Here is a 25057-nt window from a genome sequence, read left to right on the forward strand (position 1 = left end):
AATGATTAGCTGTTGCAGCTTCAAATACACCCACGAGCAGTCGCTTTGCTCCGGGCTCTTTTGTGTTCTAGCATGCAGACAGCGTGTTTTACACATTTTGCTGACGTCAACGGTGTCAATATAAATAATACCCGCACTAAACGAAACATGAGTCGATCGATATCGTCGATGTTATATTGTCGGAATACTTGAGAAATACCAATAATAAATGAAAAAAACACAACAATTACACCTTTTCGCAAATATTTTTCGGACTTTATTTTGTAATTCTAGATCAAAGGAACATAGCTGTAAACTTGTTTAAAATGCACGGAATTGCACCATTTTGATTTCGAAAAAATCGACGTCGTGAGGGGATACCGCTACTGCACCCTCCCCTCCCGACATACCTTATGAAATTCCTGGCGGAAACCCTGTCATGTTACATATGACCAAATATGAAAGTAAATAAAATATTAGGCATCAGATTTCTTAAACAGTCAAAGATTCATTGCAAAGTTCCTGTTGACAAATAAAACATATTCTGCTGAAGTTGTGGTATAATGACGAAGGTATTCGATTTTTTTCAATGTTAGCGAATAGCATGAAAATTATAAACGAAAAATGGAGACGAAATTTAATGTGTTAATTACTTTACTCACTGAACTAATTTCTTTTATTATATGAAGTTTCACATTCAAGTTAAAGTTGACACAACATCGCCCCTCCTTTTTCTATTATTATCATACAATCCCCTCCCTTGTTAAAGACCGTCGTCATGGAAACCTTGTCTTCTGGCATTTTTTAAAGTCCAAATTAATTATTTCTCGCTTCAAATGGTACCGAAAAAGGGGTTTCACTCTACATTCAAGAACTTATCCTGCACTCTCCTCAGAACTAATTAAAGAACGATTTGACTATTTACATAATCTGAATCACTGTCCGCATATCCATGACAACCACGAACGTTCACATATTTATACGCAAATTATTTTCACTACGCACAAAAGAGTTCCAGCGAAAAATACGTTTTAACTTTATTTTGTTTAACTGACGAGGGAGAAAAAGCATCTACCATAGCCGCTCATGTAAGATAGGTTCATCCCGACCCTCACGCAGGGTGTTTAGTGGAAACTCGGTAAACCTCGTTTCCGCAAAACACCATACGTTCATGTTGGGAGGAACCTATCTTACACTCGCGGCCATTGAAGATACTCATAATGTTGAATACGGGCACAGGTCTGGCATTCGGAACTCCTCGGCCATTTTATCGAAAACAACCTCGGATGTATGCCGTTACAACAGTTGAAGTAGTAATGTAGTGTTTAAGAGTTGTATTTATTGATCTTAGTTAAAATTGATTGCCAGTGAAGTGTTTTATTGCAAACATAATTAACAAAAATAAATACATCCGAGGTTGTTTTTGAAAAAATGGCCGAGGAGTTCCGAATGCAGGTCTGGTAAAAATAGGATCCTATTCTTCACAGTTTCAAACTGTGTCATATATGATTGACCAAAATTGTGGTACACAAGATAATCATATTCATCACAGGATCCTATTCTTCACAGTTTCAAACCGTGTCATATATGATTGACCAAAATTGTGGTACACAAGATAATCATATTCATCACAGGTTTTGTCAATGACATTGCTGTTTCATAAATTTTGTAATAAAACTGTAATTATAAAAAGAAATAAAATGATAAAAATAAAATAATAATAATAATAGTATGATCAAAGCTATAATGAGGATCAGCAGCAGCAGCGGTGGTGGTGGTGGTTGAGGCAGTCCCTGGCGGAGGGCGGCATAACAACAACAACAACAATTCTTAAACAAAGTTTTTCTCTATATTTATCTTGGTCGGATTGTGACCCCGAGGGTGAATTGTTACACTATAGGCAAGGTCGGAACTGAACTATCTTTTAACAAAAGCTCTGCTGGCACTGCGGTAGTCACTGCTTGCACGAAATTTAGCCGTTGAAAGCGTCCAAAATACTTTCTCCAGTACATCTGTCTATGCCAACACAAAATTCACAACAACTACCTCAATGTCATCTACTACTACTACGCATACAACTAGTATTACGGTGCCAACAACAACACATTCTATTTCTTCTAATACCATTAATACCCGTACAACAATAGCATAAAACAACAACAACAACAAAACTGCGCCTACAACTGACGCCAAGTGGAGGCTAAAGATAGTACCCGTATGGAACTCAAGTTTAGACATACGTTAATAACATACAGGCCGCCGAGAAAGTGCCATACCTCCTTAAGTGGAAGGCTATCGTGGAACAGCTTTTCCGGTTTTACCACGCTAGTGGCATCAGAACAGCATCTCTGTTAGTGATTCAGGTAAATATGCGCAAAATAACGAATGTACATTTCTTCAATTTGATTTGATTTAAACATATTTTATTCAACATATATATAATACACGTTAAATATAATTTAAGTATTTGCATTGATATATAGAATCGGATTGAAACGAAAGCATAGCTAATAAAGTTTATCTCCGTGAAAATTATGTTACACGTTATGCAGAGTAATGAGAAGGTTAGACAGTTTTTATTACATGACTCTATATATGTTGTTAATGAAAACATGCAGAATATTATCTTAAGAGAACGAAAGAATGCGTTTGAATATGTGTATAAAAATGATGATTTCGGTAACAAAAAGAAGAAAAGAAAGCATGGATGAAAACAAAAGTAGACAGAGTGAGAATATATGCAAGTTTGATTATAGTTAGATTGATGATAGTTGGGTACCTATACCGTTTGATAGAAAGGGTCAAGTCTGGGAATATAGCATTATCAGAAGCGTTTCGAGTTTTGTAAGAAGTTATGAACAAAACTGAAGGTTTTTGAGTTGCTCTCGTTGTTAAGGGTGGGATCACCATTGAGAATGATATCAATGTCAACACGTGTGATTCTAGACATATCAAAAGTTTGTCGAATATTCAAATTGATTTTTAATGCAAACACTGGAATCGTTATAAACTAGATATTACCCCAAAGCATTCTGTGTTGTCCTATATGATTTATTCTTTTCTCAGACTATCCTGGAAGAGCCTAAGGTGAAGGTCACTGAGGCAAAGGATGTTCGATGGTTGTCGCACAACAAGGCCGTGAAGGCGATCAGACACTGTCTGCCGTCACTGCTTACCAGCCTGGAGCATGAAGCAAGAGAGCGATGCGACGCAATGGCCTTTGGGGCTGGCGATTTTCATGCAACAATACAGATTCGTGGCAGCTCTGATGATGATGTCAGATGTGTTGCCCGTACTGGCGAACCTGTCCCTTGCGCTGCAGGTATGTAACATCAGAGCAATGGACAATGAAAACATCCTTTTTTATTAAAATGAGAATTTATTCAATATATATTTTACATTATTGATACAAAAAGCTAGTATATAAACATGTTTTTTCTTCAAATAAATGAAGTAAAAATGCATTGATAGTTGAACACCTGTAGTATATATTCACTGTGTCATGGATGCACTTTTTGATTCACATTTCAGACGAAGGACGCGGTCTACAGCACAGTCGGAACTGTTGTGATGGGTGCCATCACCACGGTCCGGTCTATGAAAGAGCACCCAGAGCTTAACTTCAGGGAGCTTCCCGATACCATAGGGCAACTGTCAGACCAGCCGTTTCGCTTCAAGAAACCTAGCGCGAACGACGTCTCAGATTTTAAGAGTAACGTCTTTAACAAGTTCATCGACGCCGTTGTCAACAATCTGGAGAGCAGATTCCCTCTCATCCCCGTGCTGGGGTCATTCTCTATGTTTAACCCCACTACAGTACCGGAAGACCAGGCGGAGCGGAACGACCACTGCAAGGACGAACTACAGGTAATTAGAGGAATGGAAATCTACCAGAGTTGTAGTTTAAATTAATATAGTTTACGTACATCATTTTAACATTATTTTTCTTTAACACGTGAAAAAAAACACCATCTTCTTAAAGATGCGATTTTTTCACAAGAGTTGCATAAGTTTAGTTCAATCAAAAAATAACTCAAACATGATTTCTAATTTGCAGATGCTGGTTGAGCGGTTTACCGCAGTTCTACCAGATGCCACCGAGGCCGCCTCCGAGTACAGGGTCCTCAAGAACACCATTCATCAAGACCTCGGGCTCCAGAAAACGTCGACAACCGTGCTAATGGAGAAGGTCGCCGGCCCGCTGAAGGAGGCGATGCCCAACTTTCGTCTGTTGGCAGCAGTGGGTCTACTGCTCCAAACATCGACCGCAGATTGCGAGCGCGGTTTCTCAACACTGAAACGCGTAAAGACGGCGCAGCGAAACCGGCTGCAAAATGAAGCGCTAAACGCAGTGTTACGTGTTTCTATGGAAGGCCCCAGTGTAGCGGACTTCTCGAAGACGGAGGCAGAGAAGATGGTGTTCGAGTGGGCGAGAGAGAAACGCCGGCTCCTAGTTTGATTGCTATGCTATGTTGTCGAATGTATTTGAGTCGTGTGAAGCTATATTTTGTGTTGCTTATTATTAAACTTTGATTATTATATCGTTCTTTTCATTTATTTAGAAAAAAATAATAATCTGAAAATACACATTACATTCCCTTTAAGTTATCATTTAGCCGACCCGGCTTCAAAATGATTAGCTGTTGCAGCTTCAAATACACCCACGAGCAGTCGCTTTGCTCCGGGCTCTTTTGTGTTCTAGCATGCAGACAGCGTGTTTTACACATTTTGCTGACGTCAACGGTGTCAATATAAATAATACCCGCACTAAACGAAACATGAGTCGATCGATATCGTCGATGTTATATTGTCGGAATACTTGAGAAATACCAATAATAAATGAAAAAAACACAACAATTACACCTTTTCGCAAATATTTTTCGGACTTTATTTTGTAATTCTAGATCAAAGGAACATAGCTGTAAACTTGTTTAAAATGCACGGAATTGCACCATTTTGATTTCGAAAAAATCGACGTCGTGAGGGGATACCGCTACTGCACCCTCCCCTCCCGACATACCTTATGAAATTCCTGGCGGAAACCCTGTCATGTTACATATGACCAAATATGAAAGTAAATAAAATATTAGGCATCAGATTTCTTAAACAGTCAAAGATTCATTGCAAAGTTCCTGTTGACAAATAAAACATATTCTGCTGAAGTTGTGGTATAATGACGAAGGTATTCGATTTTTTTCAATGTTAGCGAATAGCATGAAAATTATAAACGAAAAATGGAGACGAAATTTAATGTGTTAATTACTTTACTCACTGAACTAATTTCTTTTATTATATGAAGTTTCACATTCAAGTTAAAGTTGACACAACATCGCCCCTCCTTTTTCTATTATTATCATACAATCCCCTCCCTTGTTAAAGACCGTCGTCATGGAAACCTTGTCTTCTGGCATTTTTTAAAGTCCAAATTAATTATTTCTCGCTTCAAATGGTACCGAAAAAGGGGTTTCACTCTACATTCAAGAACTTATCCTGCACTCTCCTCAGAACTAATTAAAGAACGATTTGACTATTTACATAATCTGAATCACTGTCCGCATATCCATGACAACCACGAACGTTCACATATTTATACGCAAATTATTTTCACTACGCACAAAAGAGTTCCAGCGAAAAATACGTTTTAACTTTATTTTGTTTAACTGACGAGGGAGAAAAAGCATCTACCATAGCCGCTCATGTAAGATAGGTTCATCCCGACCCTCACGCAGGGTGTTTAGTGGAAACTCGGTAAACCTCGTTTCCGCAAAACACCATACGTTCATGTTGGGAGGAACCTATCTTACACTCGCGGCCATTGAAGATACTCATAATGTTGAATACGGGCACAGGTCTGGCATTCGGAACTCCTCGGCCATTTTATCGAAAACAACCTCGGATGTATGCCGTTACAACAGTTGAAGTAGTAATGTAGTGTTTAAGAGTTGTATTTATTGATCTTAGTTAAAATTGATTGCCAGTGAAGTGTTTTATTGCAAACATAATTAACAAAAATAAATACATCCGAGGTTGTTTTTGAAAAAATGGCCGAGGAGTTCCGAATGCAGGTCTGGTAAAAATAGGATCCTATTCTTCACAGTTTCAAACCGTGTCATATATGATTGACCAAAATTGTGGTACACAAGATAATCATATTCATCACAGGATCCTATTCTTCACAGTTTCAAACCGTGTCATATATGATTGACCAAAATTGTGGTACACAAGATACTCATATTCATCACAGGTTTTGTCAATGACATTGCTGTTTCATAAATTTTGTAATAAAACTGTAATTATAAAAAGAAATAAAATGATAAAAATGAAATAATAATAATAATAGTATGATAAAAGCTATAATAAGGATCAGCAGCAGCAGCGGGTGGTGGTGGTGGTTGAGGCAGTAATGGCAGCAGCAGCAGCAGCAGCAGCAGTAGCAGTCGTAATACTAGTAGTCGTATATCGGGCTGGTTCGTGAGGTTTGTGGAGCGCATATCGAGGGGACATATAATCACCACACGGCTTAACTGAGGTTGAAGTGCTAGTTGAAAATAACATACTATCTTTCCCTCTGTTTCGAACATGAACAAATAAAAATTGAAAGTTTAACCTAAAGCCGAAATGACCGAAATGACAGCTAATTTGTCACTGACATTAGATGCCTTTGAGGCAGTTTTAAGATTATGACCATTCAAAGTGTGAGGATATAGTGTGTTATGATCATAACCTTTGACTCTATGACCTCAAAATCCATAGGAGTCATCAGCTGGTCACCAAAAACCTAATTGTCCAGTTTGAGGGCCATGGGTGCAGGCATTGTCAAATTATCACAAATACAAGCTTTTTTCGTCCAAGGTCACTGTGACCTTGACCTTTGATCCAATGACCCCTAAAATCATAAGGGGTCATATACAGGTCAGACGCAACCCCAAGTCAAGTTTGAGGGTCATGGGAGCAGGCATTGTGGAGTTATCACGCGAACAAATTTTCGCATTCAAGGTCACTGTGACCTTGAATTTTGACCCCTAAATCTACCGACCGACCTACCTACCGACCGACCGACATGTCCAAAGCAATATACCCCTCTTCTACGAAGGGCGGCATAACAACAACAACAACAATTCTTAAACAAAGTTTTTCTCTATATTTATCTTGGTCGGATTGTGACCCCGAGGGTGAATTGTTACACTATAGGCCAGGTCGGAACTGAACTATCTTTTAACAAAAGCTCTGCTGGCACTGCGGTAGTCACTGCTTGCACGAAATTTAATACCGATGTCTGAGTATGTAAACCGTCCAAATACATCCAAGGATGTTTTCGATAAAATGGCCAAGGATTTTGGAATGTTAGAGTCGGAACTCGATATGTCGAAGTCATAGGGCCTATGAAAAAATCGAGATAACGAAAATTCGACACATCCAAAATATAGATAATATCAACAAACCCAACACATTTGAGTGCGATGTATGATGTTTACATTCGCATTTGAACGGTCTTGTCATTTTACAAAAAGTGAGGTATTTGTGTTTTATCCCGGGTCCTTCTCTGAATTGGTCGACCAGAGCAGTATAACTAACAACTGGCATTTGAAGTAATTCTTTCTGAGCCAATTTGGGATTGTTATCAAATGGGGGTGGGGGTTATCAAATCAATAAATTCTCCAGTTATATACAAAACTTAAAACAAACGAGGTTGTCTCTTTAATAAAAAAAAACATAAACAAACAGCTTTAATTATTTACACAGTTATCCTTCAATTAAGTCAGTTTGCTATTGTGATATGCGCGTAAATTTAGCGACATGCCGCAAATCGAGATAGATAAATCGAAATAAGCAGATTTATTTTATATAGAATAAGAAGGAATAAATTCGGTACCGGGAACAACGTCCGACATGTCCAAAGCAATATACCCCTCTTCTACGAAGGGCGGCATAACAACAACAACAACAATTCTTAAACAAAGTTTTTCTCTATATTTATCTTGGTCGGATTGTGACCCCGAGGGTGAATTGTTACACTATAGGCCAGGTCGGAACTGAACTATCTTTTAACAAAAGCTCTGCTGGCACTGCGGTAGTCACTGCTTGCACGAAATTTAGCCGTTGAAAGCGTCCAAAATACTTTCTCCAGTACATCTGTCTATGCCAATACAAAATTCACAACAACAACCTCAATGTCATCTACTACTACTACGCATACAACTAGTATTACGGTGCCAACAACAACACATTCTATTTCTTCTAATACCATTAATACCCGTACAACAATAGCATAAAACAACAACAACAACAAAACTGCGCCTACAACTGACGCCAAGTGGAGGCTTACAGCAGCAACAACAACAACAAAAACAACATTATTAACGATTCTTTATAACTAGAATATATACGCATAAATGAACATCAACAAAATATATCTGCAATATTGACAATAGCAATCTGTGACAAATGTGATTCAGTTGAAAATAAAATCTGTGAGGAATGTGAATTCATGGTACATATATACAAAACAGCCTCGACCACAAATTTCCCAGGAGCTGTGACAAACGTTTGAAAGTCTGATATATGTGATCTTATTTTTCCCAGCTGTAAAGAATGGGATCCGATTTTTCCCCAGAGGGGAATAATCGGGGAAAATATGATCTGGGAAAAATAAGGTCTTACAACGCTGCATATTTGATCGTTTTACGTAGACATAACAGTTTAATGATCATATGAGATTATACCATCTTCAAGTATGAATTTTGAATTGGTATTTGCTTCCTACGCTCGTAAACAATGCCAACTTCACTATTTCTTTTCAACAATGCGTAATCATTTGCATCTAGTTCATTCATTTTATGTGTTTGAACCTCATACCAAATACGGGCGTCTACAGCGCTGAACAAATTTCAGTCACATTCGGAACTCCTCGGCCATTTTTATCGAAAACAACCTCGGATGTATGCCGGTACATCAGTTGAAGTGGTTCGTCATTAAATCATTAATTAAATGTAGTGTTTTAGCATGTATGTATTGATCTAAGTTTAAATTGATTGCCAGCGAAGTGTATTATTGCAAACAAAATTAAGATTCCCAAGAATTTAACTGCTAAATTAGATTACTATGCGATCTACTTGCAGCGGACTCAAACATACCGATGTCTGAGTATGTAAACCGTCCAAATACATCCAAGGATGTTTTCGATAAAATGGCCGAGGATTTTGGAATGTTAGAGTCGGAACTCGATATGTCGAAGTCATAGGGCCTATGAAAAAATCGAGATAACGAAAATTCGACACATCCAAAATATAGATAATATCAACAAACCCAACACATTTGAGTGCGATGTATGATGTTTACATTCGCATTTGAACGGTCTTGTCATTTTACAAAAAGTGAGGTATTTGTGTTTTATCCCGGGTCCTTCTCTGAATTGGTCGACCAGAGCAGTATAACTAACAACTGGCATTTGAAGTAATTCTTTCTGAGCCAATTTGGGATTGTTATCAAATGGGGGTGGGGGTTATCAAATCAATAAATTCTCCAGTTATATACAAAACTTAAAACAAACGAGGTTGTCTCTTTAATAAAAAAAAAACATAAACAAACAGCTTTAATTATTTACACAGTTATCCTTCAATTAAGTCAGTTTGCTATTGTGATATGCGCGTAAATTTAGCGACATGCCGCAAATCGAGATAGATAAATCGAAATAAGCAGAATTATTTTATATAGAATAAGAAGGAATAAATTCGGTACCGGGAACAACGTCCGACACAACCGGAAAATCGAGATATCAGATTTCGAAATAGCGAGTTTTTGCAATATTTTGTAAGACAATGATACGAGAGCTCATATTATATTGGCTGCCATATTTTTATTCCATTTTTTTCAGGAATTGACGTAAACAGTGTGTGTATCATAAAATCGAATGAAGACTTTGAACAAAGTCTTCTGCACACAGTAAATGTACATTGACAGTAATCGAAAGTAACATAGTCCAGGGCATGCATAAAATAAAACATTTAATGCATGTATGGACTCAATGTCAGCTTTTTCCAATCCAAGAAGAATTTCCTTACGAAATGTTTACGTTTCAAGTCATACTTTGCCTATTTTTTAGACTGTAGGTCGCTATGTCTGCAGACTTTTATTGAAGTATTTCAGTATTACCCTTCGACAAATCGACATACATTAACATTTTTAACTTTTGACGAATTAATGCGCGCACGCGCGTATCAACCGAAGCAATGTTAGAACACTTACAGCATTTGTCAACAACCAATTTACATCTAAATTACCTAGTTACCAATCTGCTCCAATATCTACGAACTGCGTTCTGTATATTAAGTAACTTGCTAATATCAACGCTGGAACGGTTATTCATCATAAATTATGCGGTTTATATAGTGCGAATAAACTGCGTTTTTGCGTAATAATGCAATTAAACTTATAGACAACGCATTTTTTTTAACATCGACAAATGTAAAAGGCAATAATTAAAAAGCAGAATACCCAAATAGTTTAAAAATGAATGATCACTGAATGAAAAATAACAGCGAACTTGTCTTCTTCCATCTTATTATGAATTTGCAGAAAAAAATTCAGCTTTGCCAATCCCCCCCCCCCCCCTCAAATTATGGGTTTGTAGTCATTTCGTTCCCTGACCATTTCGTACCCTCCGTTTTCTGGACATTTGGTACCCATAAAATAGTCATTTCGAACCCGACCTACAGTCATTTCGTAACCAATATTTTATTTCAGTTGGTAAATGGTCAGGGTACGAAATGACTAGTTCCCAAATTATGAACACTTTGTCTGTTGATTTAACACCAGAAAACCATATCAAGATTGTTTAGTTTTTTTTCTGCTAACATCATTTCTTTACAGCCACTATCAATAATGTCCATGTGACACAGTCATGGCCGCATCTCTGGGGTCATATGAATCCATCCACCAAAGAGGTCCTGCAAAATATCATTCAAAACCACGTAATTGTCTTCAGATATGATATAAATCATGTGTAAAACTTAAAAATACATACAAGAATGCAATGTACTCATCTTCAAATGCTACCTGAATGGGGAGAAACCTTTCTTTAAGAACCACTTGAAGGGGTACAAAGACCCCGGGAACATTTCGTTGCTGGCTGACACCTTTATGCAAACCTTAACTTCTTTATACATTAACTAGAACTCCGCGAGTGGGATGTGTCGCCTGGCGAATTATCTACTGTCGACATTATAGCTGTTAGATTGGTATTTTATACATTTATATACAATGATATTGCCATTAAGCTTTCAAGTGTAGGTGGCATTTGCACTGAAGGTAACAACGTTAAGCCGGACAAAAATCAACAACAGAAATAAACAAAGGGCAATAACTCTAGTAATATGGAAGCAAGAGTTATGGTTCTTGTGCACTTCACTTGCCATCAATGAGATATATCTACCTATTAAGTTTCTGGTTGACACCTCTTATAGTTTACGATATATTCCCCTGACAAAATTTTAGCTTGAAAATTAACAAAGGGCAATTACTCTAAAACTAAGAAAGCAAGAGTTACTGTTATTGTGCACTGCACTAGCCCTCCATGAAATCTATTTACATATGAAGTTTCAAGTTGATGAGCAACAGGTGCTAAGTTTTGTCCAAGGATAGTTATCTATGTATTAAAAAGGCCTCATTTTAAGGTTACGAAATCTAAATAATAATCAGTAAAATGTTCTTTTGCAACAGAATAAGTGTATGAAGTGAAGTGGTTTTGACAGCATTCATCCTTTTGTGGACCTTAATCTACCTTCACATACACAGATTTTTCTTAAGAATCCATACGTATATATGCAGAAATAACCAGGACAGCTATGATGTTTTTATAATATAGTCAAATTTAGTATTTAGTATAGAAATACGATCTGTCCATAACGGACATGTTGACATGAGGACAACATAGCCTGAGAAAGAGGGGAGGCCACGTTGGCCACAGGGGTCACAGGGATGTTCTTGTGCACTTACAAAACTTCAAAAAAGTTGAAAATTAAACAGCAGTCAAACAGCAATACGACGTGGTGTCGAGTCGGACAAAGTTAGAAGGCAAATTGACCCCACCTGGCTTTTGCCAGTCGCGTACGGTGTCCGGTAACGGCCGGATGCGGAAATACGCTTTCGGAAAGCTTCGGACGGCTTCGGAAGCATGCGCAAAGTTGCGCTTTGGTTTGCATGTTTACGTTCGTAATCGCTTACGGAATGAACAAAATTTGTTCGCGCGATCCAATGCACACTTCGTAAATCATTCGCAACAAATAGTTCACCTACGTTTACATTTCGTTATATTTCAAATTGTCTAACAAATTTTCAAACAGTTTCGGTCAAAATTCGTCAGAATTGACAAAATTATCCAATTCGCCAGGCTGCGTTTGATGGATTCGCCTATGTGTGAGGAGGCCTTTACGAGAAGCAAATGTGAAATCACTAAAGAAGAACAAAAAGGGACAAAGGATTTAATAAATTGTGCATAGACCGTGAATACAACTATTATGTAGTAAAAAGTGTCCACTGCCATGACAGGATAATTAGTATTCACACTCAAGCTAATCATACATAAGGAACATACACGCCTGGGAAACACTCGCACTACCTATAATTTAACACCTGGTGACATATTCCCCCCGCCCAGAAAAGCATTTCTTCCGAAATGTAAATTTAACTTAAGTATAATGAACCCTGGTCTCCGATTAAAATAAATAAAACTACTTAAATGAAACCGGTAACTAAAGCAAATAATAAGTAACTTAGTGCTTACTGAATTATGAACAACACCAAGAAAAGCATTAAGCAAAAGTGACAATGGCATGATATATATGGGAGGTAATTGTTGTATGAATTGTAACTTAAGATATAGCAGTTGTCGCCCTTATAAACGGAACTGACAGCAGATTATAAAAAGAATTAAAATGATAATTCCGGGTAACATTAAATAAATTTAAAATGCTTATGTACATCCTTTAAAGCTACATAGAACATAAAACGAGAATAATCTAATTTATCCAAGTTAATATGGAAAATACGCAGTGAAATGTAATAAATAGCACAGTACAGAAAATATATCTGCTGTAATTTAAGCAAAAATAGAGATAAAAAAAAACAACAAAAAGCAAAGCATATAACAATTGAAATATAAAGCAAAAAACACAAACACCTATAGAAACTTGACATAATAATATAAAAATTATGTTTGCAGTGAACAATAAGTTAATTATGTAGAAAATTGAAATTTAAAGGGACACCATAAAATCTGATTAAAAGAAATATTAAAGGCACAGTAATACCTTTACGAATGAAATTCAATGATATTATATGGGATAATTACTACACGACAATGCGCTCAATATCTATTATAAATAGTACAGGCGTGACAATACATTGTATGTAATAGTAATAAAACTTTACAAAAGATACCAATCTGAACAAACGATACAAGCGAATACCACAAAATTTTAGTAAAGAGGTTGACTATAATTCACAATGAACAATATGTATATTATAAAAACATCACAGCTGTCCTGTTTTTTTCTCCATATATGAATGAAATAAATATCGAACTCATCATGGCGTTTACGAAGAAAATAAGCCCAAAGGTTACATTTGCATCATAATATTCTTGATACCCCCCCCCCCCACACACACACACACACACGTGCTGATGGTCAATTTGGGAATGTGTTACCCCAGTCAACAGGCATGTTTAATTTTATGCTTTGCTAGGCTTTGTTGTAATGCAAACATCTTCATTTCAATCTGTAAACTACATGTTTTTCTAATTGCAGTTACTGTTTGGGAAATTTTAAGTGAAGTCAACAACGATCTACCAGGCTGCAAGTTTCATCTCTTCCAAACGATGTCATAGCTTTCCAGGTTGGTGTGCATTGTTTGATTGACTGATTGATTAAGTGTGTGTTTGTGTAAGTGATTTAGTGAGAGTTTGTACTCAATGACTGTTGGAGTGTGAAGGTGTGTGATTCTGTGCATGCAACTTCACATATTCTCTGCTTTGGTCAGCGTGAAAGACCACCATCAGACATTCTTCAATGAATGTGACAGAGTTTAAGACCATTTCTCATTTTCCTTTGTTACTTTGATGTTGTGTGATTAAACAATCTCTGCCGTGTTACTTAACATGTTACACTTTGAATTTGGGACTAAATAATCAAGCTAGAGCTTGGCATATTCTCTTACAAATTACTTCTACCACATGTCTTTCCTCAGAAGTATTTAACAGCTTACTGGTAGTTTTTGTGATTTTGAGATCTTTATGAGTCTACTGTCAAGTAACTTAATGCTCTGGGTGTGCCCGGTAATAGTTGTAACTTTTTACTGAACATACATTTCTAGTAAGTTGCTCATTTGCTGTGGTTTTGACGCAACAACTCGCTGACAGATATATATATTAAATATGTTAAATATGCATTTTTGTCAGTCTGCTGTATTGGACACCTCACAATGTTTGTGTGGAACTGTCATTAAACAATAAACTGCCTGTGCACAGAGGCGTAATTCTAGTATAGCTTATATAAGTGCATTGGCTTTTCTCTGTCATTTTCAGATACTCCATGTGATGACAGGATGAAAAACTGGTCGTGTAACGGGTTTTAAAAGTAGTAGTAGTAAAAGTAATGTCCGGAAGTCTTAGTCGACTATGAAGCAATGTTGTTATAACTATTAGTTGTCCAACGCTCACTTCGAAAGTATCCAAGTAAAACAGCATACAAGTTTTAAGTGTTTTATTTGAATGTGATAATAATGAATAACAGTGGTAACAATTCCTTTTCACTAGTTTAAAATGTTCATATATTTTGTAATTTTGATAGGAAATCCTAACAGAGGTGTATCCTCGACGCTTGTCAAAACCAGAAAATAATGTTTTATCAGTATCTTTTGGTCAGTATCTACCACGTGACTGTCACAAGGCTATTAATAAGTTAATATTACATAACTTTGTCCATGCTGGACCGCCGCATTTAGAAATAAGACGTTTTAACAACAAAATGCACTTAGGGCGATATGCATTAAAGATAAATATCTAAAGCATGTACTTGTAACGTGGTGGATACGTAACGAACAAAAGAACATTGTAAAATTAATATGCAATGTACATTTGAACATTGCAAAATATATATGTATTCTTATAAAATAAAATTCAGTGACTAAAATGCTACAAGTAAATTATTGCAAATAATTGGCGTTGTAGCACATGTTTTGTGTGGGCAGAAATGCAGATTGGTACCACCAGTCACCTAAGCCACCATTACCCTGTCACAGATAAAAGGCTTATGTGGACAGTCCTTGCAGTTTACAGTATATTCTTGTTCAACGGATTAGTACAGTCTCCAAAATCTTCACAATAAAATTGACACAGAATTCCACTCTTGAATACCTATTTGTACAATTCCTATTAGCAGATATAAATAACATTATTGTGAAATATTGAAATTAAGTCTCGGCTGGTTCCAGTCCTATATTTATAGAAACAGCGTGCAGTATGTATTGTCTAGTTCTCAGAAAAGGACACAACTCGTTTTTCTACTGTTTCTATAAATGAACATTTGCGAGTACCGAAACAGGTCTTGAAAACCACTGACTGATTGCTAAGGCAGAACTAAAATAGAATTATAACCATAATCTTTTTTGGGGAATAATTCCGAAAAGTGTAACGATTACTAGTATAAAATGACCGACGTGGATACAAAATGCTATTGTATAGTAGGTGGAAGGAATTATTGGATTGTTTCAATTCAGTTCCAATCATTTAAAACGATACTTGCTAATTAATTACACTAATTAAAGAGTTAAAACGAATTTGAGGCACAGTTCTCACTTTACGACGACAATTAGTTAAAGTTGTCCACCTCATTACTCAACACACGTGTCAATTAAGGATGTCCACGTGAAGTGATAATTATAATCTCGTGACAATTGACGCAAGTAATTCGTGCTATATATTCATGGGAATTTGTTCAAACATCAAACATAAATGCTTAAGCTTCGATATCACAACTCAACAGGAGTTCACCCTGTATTCCAATAAATATTTTATTTCGCAAAAGAGCAGCTTCTTAATTATTAAAATACATATATAAAATGGCTGATATGCGAAATTCTCCTCGAGAGGTTGCTTCGTATCTGAGAAAGGTTGGTGTTTTATTATATGTACAATAAATGTTATGTTTTTTTGTTGTTGTTTTTTTGTTTACCTGACACGTGAATGTTTACTAGATTTATTTATATATACATATCATCATAGTCTTGCTGAATGTTATTTGTATATTTCATGATATATGTTTGTTGACAAAGTATTATGTACACGTCGTAATAAATATTTCTGGCTGTTATGAGGATTTGTTTGTTTTCAAAAATGAAAAACAACAACAACAGAACTGCATAATTTCATTTATATCAATATAAAGCAGAATAGCATCGTATTTGTTTATTACCTTTATTAACCTAAACATATTCTTGCAGATGATATCATGATGTTTGCTAACGATTTTTTTTGTGAATCTAAACAAGCTAACGATTTTTAATAACTTTAGAAACTAATCTGAATAAACATATTTCAGTATTAATAAGTAGCAAATTTTGTAACCCTTGCAGGTACGCAAGCCTCTAGTTGAGCGTCAACGCCGCGAGAGGATGAACGCGAGTATTGACCGCCTCAAGCTCCTTATCGCGGACACCATCCGAGAACAGGTACGCCGTGGCATAACGGTTCTAAAAAGCATATGCGATTCTGTCAAATGTTATATACAATTACATCTTATGTTTAACAGTTTCTGTTACAAATCACATGTTCTTAAATGTAGCTTCCTATATTTCAAACCTTTGAAAAGACATGGAATCGGACTTAGTCAGCCAAATGGCACAGTATACGTCCGTCTCGCAAGCCATGCCAACTGGGCACTAGATCATCATAAATATTCATATGGAGATTAACCAAACATGGACAATAATGCTGTCTGTGAGAAATAGGATGTACTATAGTAAAACCTAAATAAATCATACATCACAGAATTTTAACATTTTATATATAGAACAAAATAGTGAGGTTATTCTGTGGTTTCTATTATTACATGTTTGCATCAGTAAATCTAACGCCACATTTGGTTTGCTATCTTCAGGTGTCATCAATGACGCGTGTGGACAAGGCGGACATTTTGGAGCTCACCGTCTTCCATCTGACACGTCTACAGCAGCGGCAGCGGGCCAATCGCGTAGCCAACGACCAAACAGATGACGTTTCCTCCGCAACCTCCCACCTGACAGGCTACAGGGATTGCGCACGGGAGGCTGTCACCTACCTGTCTGCGGGCAGTAATTGTAGCCCGGAAGTGGCGACCAGCGTCACTGCACATTTAAGGAGCGCCTATGTGGAGAAGCTGAATAGCAACAAGGCTGCTGAAGAACGTCTTCAAGAAGTTGACTATCGGACTCCCAGGATCGAGAATCGGGTGCCCTTCACCTATAGTCATGCACGCCAGAACCCACAGGCCGTTTTCATGTCAACGCCGAGAATATCAAACGAAGTTCTGAGTGTATTGACGAGTCAAATTCCAACAACCTCTTCGAGAACTCTAGAATGTTCGCCGATCTTGCGGATGACGAAAGGCCATGATGACATCATCATTCATAATTCCAGTACCTCCAGTTTGAGTTTCCTGAACAGTGATTCAGGATTTGATAGTTTTGACGTTTCCACTGACATTCAATCTTTGGGGTCAGATCGCTGTGTTTCATTTGACCGAAGTGATGACGACGAAGTTGGTCAAGTGACCAAAGACAATGTATGGCGCCCGTGGTAGAATGTTAAGTTGTATATACATTAATGTATGCATATGCTGTTACTGGATTTTGTTAAGAATTGTTATTGTAGTATAAATGAAGTATGAAAAAGGGAGCATGGCTTCTGCATTATAGGCATTACTTAATATATTCATGTTCATGATTGGCAGGCGTAACAAATAAATGAACCTTGCGAAATTGATTTCCTTTTGAGTCGTAGGCCCTTTTTGTGAGCAGGTTTAAACAGTCCTTGGTTCTAAACAAGTCAGACATTTTGCAAATATTATATAAGATTAGGACTAGGGAGTTAGCAAAAGCCTTTTTTGCGTTATACTTTGCTAGGATTGGTTAAGCGAGTATGTCCGTAAGCTATCAACTTCTAAACGGGTTTTTAATAACTAACTTTATCGTGCATACAATTCAAACTTTTGCATGAAATATATGGACCAAGTACCGATATTTCTAATAAACAATATTAAATAAAGTCCTATAAAGATCTACAATGTTAATATTACTTTTAGTAAGTCATTTAAAAAAAAAGTTTTCACAGATTAGTTTGTAAAACTATGACTATTACCTATTATTATTGGTATGCTTAATTGCTTGGTTATATTTATAAGTTAACAGTTAATGTTGGTAAAGTTGTTTGAGACTGGGGGAATGCCCAGTCTTAAGGTATGACCACAAATGTCTAAAGTGAATGCATGGTTTCGAAAGTCGAAATAGAATATCATTATTCAGTAGAATCAGTGGTTTAAGCATGTGAATTGTTGTCAGGAAATGTTCATTTAATGAACATATGGTATCCATATAATTTTATTTGATGAGATCAACATTCGCAAATGCAAGTAGTCGAAATCGGTAATGCAAATTCCTTAACATTTCGGAAGATTAGATGCCGGATGCCATGAAATGAAATGGGGAAACCATAAAACATAAAGGCACTTAGTAAGCATTATTGAGGTGGATCAAGGTGTAAATAAGCGATAAACCGCCTGTTGAATGTTTTTGAAATGACGTATTTCGTGATGTTGCAAATCGTGACTCCATTATTTTCAAGTTATCAGCTAATAAGAAAATACTGAAATAGGTATATCGAGACAAAAAACAACAAACAAAAACATTTAACACAGCAGCCAATAAGGAAATTTATCATAATTGTTTTCATGTTTGCAGAGAAGGGGCTGTTATCTAACGTACTAGATTCATCATTGTGCCAATAAAAGAAAACAAACGGACTAAAACAGCAACAAATGTACTGGTGAACGCTGAACGAGGACTGGACGTTATTATGTCGTATGCAATAACTATTATATTGAAAGAATATATATTGAAGGAAATTATATATTCACAATCAAAATTTTGTTTAAAACACGTGACGTTCAGCGTTTAAACAATTGTATTGATGAATGCTGAACAAGGATTGGACGTGGCTCTTTTTTATGCAATACCCCAATATGTAATATTGAAAGAATATCCATTAAAATATACGTTTACATTATTAAAGTTTGGGTTGAAATCCATGTCATCAAGATCCATTGACCCCCAACGTGTATATGACCTTAAGTGGCTAATAAGACCAAAAGGAGGCGATGTGATCCCGGGACCGGGTACTGGCATGTGGGGGACATCCAGGGCTAGCACCGCCCAATCACTTCAATATTGGGGGTAAGCTTGACCAAAATTGATCGCTACCGTATAGGACTAAAACAAAATAGCTGTGGTGTGATTCATTGAATCATTCCAAACACCATGCACTACTTAATATACCTGCAAATCGTAATCGAATGCTAATCATTTACATGTTTCAGTTAAGCTTTGTAGATGTTGTAGTCTGCGTCTGGCGTACAAAGGATCTTCAGACCGGCTATATCCGTCATTTTGATAATTTATTAGTTGCGATTTCCTAAATGCACTTTTTCGATCTACATTATTAATAAATTATTCATAAAATATGAGCTTGTCCTTGTAAGAATAATGGCTACAAACAAAATGATTGCAATAGGCTTCGTATATTTCACTATTTATGAAAATACATCAAATCATGTCTGTCTCACAGACGGTAATTTATAGATTTAATATTGCTACTTTTCTCTGCTTTATAACATTATCACTTTAATACCTGGGTGCTGTTTCAATAAAGAGCTTAGCAGATTATTGTCATAAATTAGAATAATGTTTGAGTCATATATTTGCTATATATTTGTGCACATTAACATAAGCCACTATCACAAGAATATAAAGTTGTTATCAACTTTGTGACATGTGTGACGATTATACAGATTTAAGATTATCGATGTAACAACCATCGGCGTAATCGTCGTAGTGCCAAACGTGTAACCTACGCCATGACTCAAAACAGATCAAGATATCGAAGTGAAACTTGGTACACACGTTTCGAGAAATAATACGCAATAGTAAAGAACGGTCCTAAACTGGCTTTGATAATTATAATCGTTTAAGGACAGATGAGCGTTGTCGCTCGGTCCAAGGCGCTCTTCATATATTAGTACAACCATAGTATACACTATATTCTCGACAAAACCACAGTAAAAAGTAAGAGCCCCACAAGCGGGTGCCAAGTATTTTTAAGCTTATGATTGTCTACTTTCCTCACATTAATTAAGAAAAATACGACACGTTTTTCTCTGTACGACTGTACACCGTGTGTCAGCAGCACACAAGCTTTCTTCCTTAGTAACAAGTGGAGTAGTATTTCCTGGAACAAATAAAATGTGCGTTTTTAGATTATTAACAGGCGTTTGATCCTTTGAATCGTAAGTCATGGACACACCATTGCCATTGTTATAATCATCGGAAACTTACATTGTTGTGAAAAACTGTCAATTACACTTACGGATACAGGGTCCGTCAACCCAAAGATTATCCAAGTGAACTTTTCATTTTAAGTTGCACTCTTACAGATTTACCGTTTTGACAATTTTTATTTTATTTTTTGCCTTGGAATGAACCAATTTTTGCGTAAATATCTGTAAACCAGTGATATAAGACTGCTGACAAAAGATCAGATCGCAGAATTTCATCTTTCCGTTCGAAAATTAATGTTTTATGGCTAAAAGCGTTACTAACGGTTAAAGAAAAATGCATAAAACATCAATTTTTGAACTTTAATATGAAAAAGCTGCGATCTTATTTTTGTCAGCAGTCTTATATCACTAGTTTCCATGCATTTTCGCATATTTTGGCTTGTTCCAAGACAAAAAAATAATATAAAAAATATCAAAACGTTCAATCTGTGAGAGTGCAGCTTTAACATGGTGGAAAATGATATATGAAGGGAATACATTTTTAAAACTAAATTAGCCAAATAAAATAAAATAAATATATAATCTTTAAAACTCAAATAACATGTTTAGAATTTGTATATGTCGGTTCCTTTTTAAGGAGGCACTTCATTAATAGCACCCTAGCGCGTTTCTCTAAACGTACTATCAGGTTTGTCCTTATATCATAAACTCTTACAATCAATACAGTGAATGAAATGATCTAGCTCCGCAGCAAATGGTGCCTCAAACTTCTGTGGGAAATAGTTAAAGAGACACCGAGTGGAACAACCACTTTCCCCGTCTAAAACTGTAGAACTATCCCGTGGGTTCTCTATCAGTGCCACACCGCCTGTGCCGAATGCCTAAAATTTGGAACAGGTGATTCATTTTAACGGCAAAAAAAAACTGCGTTGTCGGCAGGATTCGAACCTGCGCGGGAAGATCCCAATGGATTTCTAGTCCATCGCCTTAACCACTCGGCCACGACAACTGCTCATATAACAAATTCACTGTCCTCATCATCATGAGAAACGCACCTTTGATGACATAAAGTGTTGACATGACGATATATTTCGGTAACATATCAGTTCTGATAGTTTAGTTTCAAAATAATATGTATCCACTAGCGGATTCATTGAGGGGGCGCACCCGGCACGCGCCCCCGGCGTGCGCCCCCCCCCCCTAAAATCGTCCAAGTTTACTTTTAATATCATTATTGGAGAAGAAAAGTAATAAAATAAGCCCAAAATGCACCGGGCAAGAAATTGATAAAAATTCCCCCACCCCCTGACAACACATTAAACGAAAATAAATTTCGTTTCTGAGGGAGGGCTGCAACTCAAAAGGGAACGCCCCTAAGTTACGCCCCCTCTAACGTCGAATCCTGATCGGCCCTGGTATCTACTTAATTTTAAACGTCTTAATTCAACATTTAATGGTCATATGTGTATAATAATATTACGATCGAGAATACGTGAACTGCTGCAGGAGGTTTGCGAAACAGTACGTAAACGTGAACTTGACAATCGTAACAACTCGGCCATCTCCGGCAAGCTTCGAGATAGACAAATTCCTGTTGGATACTGGCCGAGGTGTTCCGATTGGTGAACTTGAGTATAATTCATTTTCTGTGCATTATGTCATCCAGGATGTGTATACGTTTTTGATATGAAAACCAATATATGATTTGTGTACAGATAAACAAAATATTAGCCTTTATAAGTATTTTTTTTTAATTGATAGGCACAAACTCTCGCGTTAAAAAAGGGGCCATTTTCGCCTATATGATTATTTGTACATAAATCATGTGCTTTTTTGTTTTAATCATTGACGTAAATTGTGTTAAACATGATTATCCATTAAAATAATAATTAAACAATAAAAGCATAAATCTTTATTATGAGCATTTAAGTGAAGATTTGTAATCGACATTTAATAAAAATGTTACATTTTTATAGGTTGATATTTTTATCTGTGCCTTAATCATATACTTTTTGTGTTTGTCATTAAAGACAAATAAGTTACACATGAAAATGATTTAAAAAAAATGCATCCACATTTAAATCCAACTTCATCTTGTACCTACACATATAAATAGTCGTACACGCCATCTTGTACCTACACGTATAAATAGTCGTACACGCCAACTTCATCTTGTACCTACACATATAAATAGTCGTACACGCCATCTTGTACCTACACATATAAATAGTCGTACACGCCAACTTCATCTTGTACCTACACGTATAAATAGTCGTACACGCCAACTTCATCTTGTACCTACACATATAAATAGTCGTATACTCCAACTTCATCTTGTACCTACACGTATAAATAGTCGTATACGCCATCTTGTACCTACACGTATAAATAGTCGTACACGCCAACTTCATCTTGTACCTAAACATATAAATAGTCGTATACGCCAACTTCATCTTGTACCCTCACGTATAAATAGTCGTATACGCTAATTTCATCTTGTACCCTCACGTATTAATAGTCGTACACGCCAACTCCATCTTGTACCTACACATATAAATAGTCGTTAACGCCATCTTGTACCTACACGTATAAATAGTCGTATACGCCATCTTGTACCTACACGTATAAATAGTCGTTAACGCCAGCAGACATCAGGGGCAATGATTACGAACAGTCTCAAGTCTGAATTAAGACGCAAGACTCAATATGACAAAACTTCATTTCAATGTTATTTTCCTTCTATCAAAGCATTGATGGTGAAATTAGCTGAACTAAATTGCTATTGGAATGTTTTACTATCATTTACATAATTTTTTTGTAAAAGAAATGGAAGAAATGATTGATTTTTGTTCCTTCACAAAATGCTTTTCTGAGTTTGAGTTAAGACTTGGACTTGAGGCTGTTCGAAATCATGGACCCAGACCTGCTATAATACAAACAACGGACCACATGGCTATTTCGCTTAAATTTAAAATACCTAATACACGTGGTCTTGGCTATTGGGAATTGGAGTCCCTTTTCGAAAAAAAAGCCAAAATTAAAAATATTCTTAATCAGTAAATTCAAACAAATGTTTACCCCAAGCAAAATAGGAATTTCGTAAAGCGAAATAAAAGAGCAATCAAACAATTCAATTTTGCAAACGACTTCCAAGAAAAGGAACATTCTATTTTACGAAGATAACGATAAAGCTCCGCGTGAAGAAACTAGCCTGCAGTGAGATATTTTATCTAAGATTTATACCACTATTTTAATTATGTTACTATTCACTATGTTTCGAACTTAACACTCTATAAACCAAAACCATTCGTAAAGTGAACATGCTTTGTATTCATTACCTTGTGGAATGGTTTAAACTTATATATTCCTTATAAGATCCATTCATTTTACGTGCTATTTCCTTATGTCTTGCAGTTTGTAATTCTTGAATACCTGTTTGTACAATTCGCAGTTAAATAACAAAATTGTGAAATATCTGGGACCAATAATCCTACTCCCAGAAAATATTGAAATTAAGTCTCGGCTGGTTTCAATCCTATATCACCAGACACAACATAGTTTGGTATGTATTTTCCAGTTCCCAGAGTGAAAAACACAACTCGTATTTCTATTAGATCTTCTTCTATAAATGAATATTTTCGAGTACCGAAGCAGGTCTTTTAAACCACTGACTGACTGCTAAGACAGAACTATGGTAGAATTATAACCATAATCTTTTTGGGGGAATAATTCCGAAAACGATTACTAGTATTAAATGACCGACGTGGATACAAAATACTAATGTATAATAGGTGGAAGGAAGTTTTGGATTGTTTCAATTCAGGGCGCTTCCTCCGCAACCTCACACCAGATCGGCTACCGGGATTGCGCACGGGAGGGAGTCACCTACCTGTCTGCGAACAGTTATTGTAGTCCGGAAGTGGCGACCAGCGTCAGTGCACATTTGAGGAGCGCCTATATGCAGAAGATAAATAGCAACAAGGCTGCTGAAGAACGCCTTTAAGAAGTTGACTATCGGACTCCCAAGATCGAGAATCGGGTGTCCTTTACCAATAGTCATGCATGTCAGAACCCACAGGCCGTTTCCATGTCAACGCCAAGAAGATCAAACAAAGTTCTGAGTGGACTGACAAGACAAATTCCAACAGCCTCTTCGATAACTCTAGAATATTCGCCGATCTTACGGATGACGAAAGGCCATGATGAAGTCATCATTCATAATTCCAGTACTTCCAATTTGAGTTTCCTGAACAGTGATTCAGGATTTGCTAGTTTTGACGTTTCCACTGACATTTAATCTTTGGGGTCATATATATATATATTTCCATTCTTGAATACCTATTTGTACAATTCCTATTAGCAGATATAAATAACAACATTGTGAAATATTGAAATAAAGTCTCCACTGACATTACGTTTCCACTGACATTCAATCTTTGGGGTCAGATCGCTGTGTTTCAGTTGACCGAAGTGGTGACGAAGAAGTTGGTCAATTG

At 36.5% G+C, this 25057-nt stretch overlaps 1 protein-coding gene and 1 non-coding gene across 2 annotated transcripts; one reads left to right on the forward strand and one right to left on the reverse strand.

The window, feature by feature from the left end:
- The first annotated feature begins 16095 nt into the window (after positions 1–16095).
- Positions 16096–24564, forward strand: LOC128219219 (uncharacterized). Its single transcript, XM_052927034.1, has 4 exons — positions 16096–16146; positions 16609–16704; positions 17133–17795; positions 24385–24564. Exons 1-4 carry the CDS (start codon positions 16096–16098, stop codon positions 24562–24564), a joined length of 990 nt encoding a protein of 329 aa, XP_052782994.1.
- Positions 21489–21570, reverse strand: Trnas-aga (transfer RNA serine (anticodon AGA)). Its single transcript has one exon. It is a non-coding gene; the product is annotated as a tRNA-Ser (tRNA).
- Positions 24565–25057: the final 493 nt, after the last annotated feature.

This window comes from Mya arenaria, chromosome 15, assembly GCF_026914265.1.
Source record: "Mya arenaria isolate MELC-2E11 chromosome 15, ASM2691426v1".
NCBI classification, from domain to species: Eukaryota; Metazoa; Mollusca; class Bivalvia; order Myida; family Myidae; genus Mya; species Mya arenaria.

Bases quoted from the DNA above. Each gene is read 5' to 3' on its own strand.
- LOC128219219 (XM_052927034.1), top strand. From the start codon at position 16,096: ATGGCTGATATGCGAAATTCTCCTCGAGAGGTTGCTTCGTATCTGAGA. The intron at 16,147-16,608 runs GTTGGTGTTTTA...TAACCCTTGCAG, and splicing joins TTGCTTCGTATCTGAGAAAG to GTACGCAAGCCTCTAGTTGA. The intron at 16,705-17,132 runs GTACGCCGTGGC...TGCTATCTTCAG, and splicing joins CGGACACCATCCGAGAACAG to GTGTCATCAATGACGCGTGT.